The 7,981-nt window shown below is 42.3% G+C and overlaps 1 protein-coding gene across 2 annotated transcripts in view; it reads right to left on the reverse strand.

Annotated features, from left to right (window-relative positions):
- TTC39A (tetratricopeptide repeat domain 39A) overlaps positions 1-3,452 on the reverse strand; it is a 53,256-nt gene extending 49,804 nt beyond the window's left edge. Inside the window, exon 1 of one of the 2 annotated variants that reach the window (XM_084528395.1) lies at positions 3,248-3,452. In XM_084528395.1, coding sequence (XP_084384521.1) covers positions 3,248-3,273 — 26 coding nt within the window. In that variant the 5' untranslated portion in view covers positions 3,274-3,452. Of the gene's footprint in view, positions 1-3,033; positions 3,149-3,247 lie in introns of those variants that run through there. The other variant, XM_084528396.1, reaches the window with a different exon arrangement.
- Positions 3,453-7,981: the final 4,529 nt, after the last annotated feature.

Here is a 7,981-nt window from a genome sequence, read left to right on the forward strand (position 1 = left end):
CCCAAATCCTCTGTCTCAGTTTTACTACGTGTGGTCACCCTACACCTCTGATTATGACTTTTTAAAGGAGTAATCCTGTTCATATTAAAACCGATGAGAATTCAACAAGAGCTGAGCCAGACCATTGTCCTGCACTAGTGCTGAGCACACCTAGGTACACAGCATGCACACAAAAAGGCTTTTGCAAAATGCAAGTTCATATCTGCCATGTTCATCATAAGAAGCCAGAAAATATCCATTATTTTCAATTTTTGAAGTAGTGCAAGATCAGGCTAGAGGTGAAGTTACTGACATAAGATTCAGCGGGAAGTGAGGGAGCGATATTGGAGAATATTCACTTTTGGTTGGATTCTCCACTGCCTACCAATAACCAACTGAATAAAGAGTGATTGGTAGGTCCCAAAATAGCTAGCCCTACATCCTATTTCAGCGTTTTGCAAAGTCTGGTTTGTACTTTTTCATGTTGGCTTACACTCCGCCTCTTTCAGATTTCAATGAGATGAAAATGTGGAAGGGATGAAATATACATTTTGGCCCAAAATGTATTCTTCCACCCTTATTTATTCTGAGCTGCAATGTTTTGTTTGTTTTGTGTTAAAAATATGCAAATCTTTTTCTAAATGAACTACTCGGTCATGTTTTATTGCAACTTAAAAAAAGAAACCATGTTTTTGTTCCAACTCCATTGCTGAACTGCTTTATGCTCTCATCAAAATTACATGGAGGAACAACACAAAAAAATTTTGCACAAATAGGGGATTGCTGCTTAGCCTTTCATCATTGCTTTGCATGACATTTCAGAGCATATTTCCCTGAAAGCTTCCAATAAACTAACTTTGTGTTTGAGAAGTTATCTGCACAGCATACTTCATGGTACCTTGGCCAATAACAATGCCACATTCTCTCCAATTAAATAAAAATTCAAGCACAGTACTTCAATACAACCCTTTTATAATTCTCTTGAACCTGAGAATTGAATCAATACCCAAGAACAGAAAAAAAAGCACTAGTAGCAAGTTTTCTTGGCAATCTGTGCTTCTAAAGCCATTTTGAACATTATTCTTAGGCACGACCGCCTGAAGAGGCAGACAGTTATTATTCTCCCCATTTCACAGAGTGAAGAAACAACTGAGAAAGTTACATGGGGACTGAAAAAATAAAAAGCAAGGATGATTTGGGACTCGGAAACAGAGCAGTCTGGGAACTTTCTGGCATTTTTTCCATTTCTGACAAGAAACAGACATTGGTCAAAAAAAAAAATGACGCAGATGTAGTGAGAAGATTTCACCAATTCAGGAAAACAATTTTATTCAGAGCCAAAGAGAAAGAAAGTAAGAAGCATGTGCAAGGTCTGTAGTGCCTTCTATCTGATTTGCATTCAAGATTTAAGCCGTTAAGCCAAGTACATCTGAATGCCCACCCTGATATTCAGGCCATCTTTTCACTATTGCTTGTCCACAAAAGACAACCGAAATTTTGTTATTATCAAAGTGAAGACAAAAGCTGAAAATCTGCAAAATGCGAGGTCATTTTCCATTGCCTCTATTAAAAAAAAAAAAGGCATTTTGTTTTCAGTTCCAAGCAGTCCACTAGACCATCATGTCCTCCAAACATGACCTAATAATTTCACTCTGTTCCCAAAACACGTCCAAAAACTAAGAAACCACAAGCTCAGCCCTACAAAAGTGTTTTCTAGGATCTTCAATGCGGTTTTAAAGGTGCGGTTTTGAGTAAAATGGGAAGTATAATATGGAAATAGTAATATTTTTCCCAATAATTAGTGAAAACCTGAAACATAATGCGACTTGTTTTCAGCACTTTGTAGCACAGTAACTGAAACATCTGAAGTACCTGACATCCCAGGGCAATTCCAGGCTGGAACACGACAGCTGATTCCAGTAGATGGAGCTACAGAAAGGAGAAGAGGACCCAGCACCAAGTTCTCCACAGCTTCACTAGCACACCCTGACTTTTGGGACAGCCTGCCCAAACCAACACCACTCAACAAGCTGCTGCTGCTTCTGAGCACTTTTGCAAACATCCTTCTGCACATTCAAAACATCCTGAAGCGCCATGAAGCCAGGGTTGCGATCTCTCAGTCTTTTTGCTCCTGCTATTGTCAGTACAAGCACAAGAGCTGGAAGCACAACAGTCTTCAAACAATGTCATTTAAAATCATCACTGCAAGCATATGACCTAACTTTCCTCCTGGAGAGTAAAATAATAATAATAATAAAAAATATTGCTCCTTTAAAGAGTTGTTGAGCTAGAATGTGACACCAACAAAAAATGAGCGCGACTGTATAGCTTATATAATCTAAAATGCAGGAAATATTTTCTGCCACGGTTTCTGCAGACCACTTAAAGCCTCAGACCGATGCTGTTTTCAACGTTAAAACACGAGGAAAGCACCCAGGAAGAGACGGAGCACAACACCTCTTCGACACTTCTCCAAGAGGCACAAACGGACCCTTGACTGCCCTTCTGAGTAGAGAAATGCCCTCCAGGAACCACAGCCCTGCAAGTTTTACCCCACGCAGCCCATAAAGCAGATGGTTTCAGAAGTCGTGTCAGCCAGGGAAGCCATGAACAGGCCTCGTTGCACCTGCCTGTAACGTGCAACGTGTCGTCGCCACCGAGGAAGAACGTTATTTGCACACTGATTCAGCGCATGTAGGAACAACTCCCTCAAAGGCACACAGTGCAAGTTTATGTGCTTTAGGGGCAGGGGAAGGCTTTTAGGGGCACACGTGGAAGGGCTGAGGGAAGCGATCCCCCTGCTGCTGCGGGCGGGTGGCGGGGAGCCCTGTGGTGACTGGGGGTGCTGGCAGCTCGGCGGGGAAGGACTCGCTCCACCGGGCTCTCCCACAGACTTCAGAGGCCGAAATCACCCTGCTCTTGAGTGAGACGGCGAAGACAAAGTTAAATTTGCATGCAGCTACTGCAGGACTGCAAGCGCAGGTAGGTGATTTGCTTACACCTCCTACGCAAAAAAAAAAGAAAAAAAAAAGAAGAAAAAAAAAAGGTACCTACAGGAGCAAGCCGCCTGCTGCCCCCTCGGTGGTCCCGTTCGAAGGGGGGCAGCAGCAGGGGGAACTCCATTCCCCAGCCGGGCCCAGCCGCCCCCTGTCCCCCCCTATAAGCCGGGACGGGGCCGTCCCGAGCCCGCAGCGCCGCCCCCGGCCGCCCCCCGGCCCCCTCAGCGCCGCGCTGAAGGCGGCTCCCGCGCCCCGCCTCAGCCCCGCACCTGCCGCCCGCCGCGCGGGGCTCCATGGAGGCGGCGGCCCCGGCTGCAGCCGCTGTGGTACGAGAGGGAGGCCGGAGCCGAGGGCGGCCGCTGCTGGTACTGCTGCTACTGCGGGTACTGCTCCTGCTGCTGCTGCTGCTCCCCGGCGCGGGCGGCCGCCGCAGGCAGCTCGCATGGTGTGGAGCGGTGGCGGGCGGGAGGCTCGGCGCATGTTCGGGCAGGGCCGGGCCGGGCCCCGCCGCGGTGCCGCCCCCGCAGGTGAGCGGCTGAGGCAGCGCCCGCCCCGGGGAGGTGCCGCTGAGGGGCTGGGGGGGCACAGGGCGGCCCGGGGAGCCGGGGGAGAGGGGGACAGGAGGAGGTCTGCGTGCTGGGAAGGGGGAGGTGGGCAGGTGAGCTAATGTGGCACAAGCCCCTTCACCTCAAGGGCACGTTACCAGCTTTTCAATTCAGCCCTAAGCTATGAAGCGTTTCCAAACACAAACTGCGAAGAAATCATGCGCTATTACTTAATACACTCTCGGCTAATTAAAAGATTGTTTTTAAGTTTGTTTTTGCATTATTGATTCCGTTGCGTTAACATAGGAGCCATTAATTCCTGTTGTGAAGAAACGGGAGCAAAATATAATCCGTATTTCCCAGAGTTTTGAATCAACCTACACTGGGTTAGCACTTGTAAAGGGGGGTTTGCGTGTAGTCCCCCACACAAGGTGAGCAGGTTGTACTAAACGATTACCACAGCAGTGCACACAGCTGAAATTTATCAGTTAATGAGCAAGTGGAGAGTAAGTTCAAGAACAAAGTAGGGAAAAAAAAAGCAACAAACTACACCCCGGTATGGAATACTGACACAACTGTTACCATTAGTTGCATATATTATAATCAGCAGTCAGGGAGCTTCAGGCTTACAGGGGTAACAGGCTGTGGAAGGAAATGAACAGGGGAAAGAAGAGAAAGGTACACACAGAGGAGGGAGTGGCAGGACAAACAGAAAGGACGTGGTTGACATAATGAAACAATGGGCACATTAATAAGAAGGGGGTGGATGAGGTTAAAAGGAAAAAGAATTTGTTAGCTGAACACTGACAATGTGGTTCATGATGTGTGAAATACGAGGTAGGTGGCAACCCTGCCTCAAGCTCCACTGCACAGGGTACAGTTTTTTTGAGCGAAGCAAATAGAGAAGAATGCATTTGATCCATCTGAGCATGATTTGTTAGTCTGAAGAGCTGAAGACATGAGAAAAAATGAAGTCTTAACTAAATCAAACACTTTAAATAAATGAGGGGCATTATAAGAAGTGGTGACATGCACCTTCACAGCTACGTGACACAAAAAAAAAAACACATTTTTTCAGCATAGGATACTTGTAACATACATAAAGCTTTCCTATAGTTGACAATTCCTTAGCACAGTGTAGGTACAGCCCGTTTTCAATAGCTAGTTGCATTTAACTATTTTTATCTTTTTTAAAATCAGTAGTCACCCCAGCATATAATTGCATTTTTCCCCCAACCTTTAGGAATTCATTGTTGTAGGGACAAAGCTAAAAAAGCTAGAACAGTAAAACAAGGGTTGCATCAATAACTTAACTGCAGTTTAAATGTATTATTTTCCTGAGTGTATCATTGCACGTTCATGAACACACCAGTTACACTTTCATTATCTGACGCAGAAATATTTTCACAAAAATGAATAGCATATTAAAGGAAATTAGAGGTTTTTAATCTCCAACTCTAATATTCAGCACATATTTTACATGCAATTTTCAGGCCTCTACCAAGCTATTTATTCAGTAAATGAATATTAAATGTGAGCCTAAAAATGGGATTTCATACTACAAATTTCTCAGAACCATTTAGAACTCAGAAACATGAATCTATCTTTTAGAAGAGTATTTAAGAACAAGGAGGTGTTGATAGAGCTTCGTGTCATTTTCCTTAACACTTACAAGACGGATTTTACCTAAAGATCCTTTGAACTTTTCAAAATTAGTTTATGAGTTATGTAAACCAGGTGTGGTCACATCTCAAGTGTGACTGCAGTCTGTGGAAAGTGATCCTAAGGACCTTTTGGCTCTGAGTAATACATTTTTAATGACAAAGATGCATATAAGAAGTTTTAACACTACAGTCGCAATGGAATAAATACTGAGTAAATACTGAGTCTGTCCACACAGGAAAATCAGTCTGAATAAGTGGATCAGAATTCTTTTATTGACTTGGGCACTGTCAGACACAAAAGAGAAAGCTGTCAGTATATAAATGTCCTTACAAGGATCTCTTGCTGGCCAATGGCAGCTGGGACAGACCTCTGAAGTGAAGGTAAGAATTTCAACCTGAATTATCAGCAAACTAAATCGTCAAGCAAGAATATCTTGCTCAGAGAGGTGTTTCTGCCAATTTTTTAATCTAATTCCAGTTGTTTGTATAGTCCTGGAGTGCAACTGGCTGATATACTAACAGAGAAAAATACCATCTCTCTTAACCTTAGAATACGCAGAAATAAAATAGGTTTATATTGCTTCTACTCTGCACAACAACGTCTTTCTTACTTTCAGCAGTTACATAATACACTATCAGACCCTTTGTCATTTAGAAAACAGGAAGGAGATTAAAATTAAAAAGTATTTTGTCCAAAATCATTCAATAATTCAGTGAGATAAGTAGAAACAACATCCTGACCTCTTAAATACACATCCAAACAATGCAGCATTTTCCCTATCAGCTCCTTGATTACCTTCTTTAAAAACTAATGCTTTTCATTTTCCATGTCAGGTCCTGCCAGTTCAATGTGTCTCAATTTTGCACAAGAAGAATTGTGTTCTGAGCAAGAAATGGCAATGCAGCTGTTACTGATAGCCCATCACGTGATCAGTTCCTGGTGGGAATGAATAACAGGGAAGATGGAAAGTTCCTTCACATCTTTCTGGGATATAACAGATACAAGCCAATTCAAAATTCTTTCATTTCAAAATTCAGCTCAAAATTCTTTGAGAGGCTTCCCACAAAAATTCCGAACTAGGAATTCTCATGCCTCACTATCAATATATAAACACAAAAGTATTGTTTTTTGTTTCTTTTCTTTTGTCTCCCTGACTTTTCTGCACATAGAATTCCTTACATTGTGCTGTCCTCTCTCCCTACACAGGTACCAAATTACCATTCGTACAGGGCAGCGTGTGCAGACAGTGGCTTTCCTCTAACCGCAAAGCTCCCTGGAAACAGGAGCTCTCTAGCTCTCTTGATAGCTTAAGAGTTTCACTAGATCAAATGCCAGACACATCCCTAGGGCAGAAAGATGTGAAGATTTTGTTTGCACAAGCATCAGGTGTTACAGCTTGGAAAACCTGTATCTGCCCAACTGGAAATTGTGCCCTTAGCCTCTGCTTCAAAGATTTGTTTTGCCCTCCCCTCACTGCCCTTTTAATTTTAACACTTACATCATGCTGCCAACAAGGAAGGCAACATGCAAGTTATCCTGCACAGAGTTCAACAGGTCAGTAACACCCATATAGGTAAAGTTCCACTCTACTTACCAAAGGAGTGTATTTCAAACTTGCAGAAGGTTACTGTCTACTTCTAGTTCTAACTGTTGACAATTTGCTTTTAATTCGAATTTTTCCTGTATTTTTACAATTGCACAAGGTAAATCCTCTTCCATTTTACAGTAATGAATAGATACATTGGAATGCCAGCCATCACCCTAAAAATGAAATTAAATTCAAGAGTATTCACTGACATATTATGGAATTCTAAAGACATGTCTTGAATTGCCAATGTTTTGAACAGATAAGTTACTTTTCTCATTTTATCCTTTTATATGTTAGCCCTGTTCCCTCTATATCATTATCTAATCATCTAAAAATACCACTCTATCGGTATTGCAAAACACGAGGTAGCACATCTGAAGATTAAGGCTAAAGCATAACTAAAACACTCCACTACTGAAGTTGTAGTTTTGCTAAAAATTCAAATTCTGAAACAGAGAATTTTTAATTTCAGTAGCTAAATTGTTGAGAAGTTAGCAGGGAAAAAACAGTAGGCAACATGGTTCTGCAAGCTGATGTTACTTATGCAAAGAAGTGACATGCAGCTGGAGTGTCAGGTGGAAAGGGTGGCAGGGAAGTCTACAAACCTAAGAAAATGTTATGCCCAATATTGAGATCTAACACAACAGATTTTAAGTATTAAGCAGAAGGGCTTGTCACATCAGGTTTCCTCGCTTAAAGTCCTCGATGCTGAACCTTTCTAGACAACTCAAGTCAACTCAATATGTCAGGTCCTTTATTAAGCACCTTTATCACCACTTTATTCCATGCCAATACTTGGTAGTGATGTAACAGATCTTTAACATTAATTGCCAGCATATACCACTGATACAATTTTTAATTAAAAGTTACCTTGCATTGGAAATGGCCAATTTGTCTGCTAGACATTAGATTATCTCTTACATAAAGAGTACAATGGTCTGCTGTGAATTCAATGAACTTTTACATGACATAACCTCATAATACAGTAAATTAGACAAAGATGGTGAGGATATCAAGTTATTGATATGAAGGAGGCATTATGCTGACATATTGAAAAGGATACACTCTGGGTCAAACTAAAGATCTGCCAAACCATATGAATCTGCTTTATGTTGCCAGCAGCTAGTAGGAGATCCGTACATATGTCACAAATGAATCCTAGACACATAAACATCTCGGCACTGCAAGCTTTGTGCAGGCAAAAA

Source organism: Aythya ferina (assembly GCF_964211825.1).
Source record: "Aythya ferina genome assembly, chromosome: 8".
Classification (NCBI taxonomy): domain Eukaryota; kingdom Metazoa; phylum Chordata; class Aves; order Anseriformes; family Anatidae; genus Aythya; species Aythya ferina.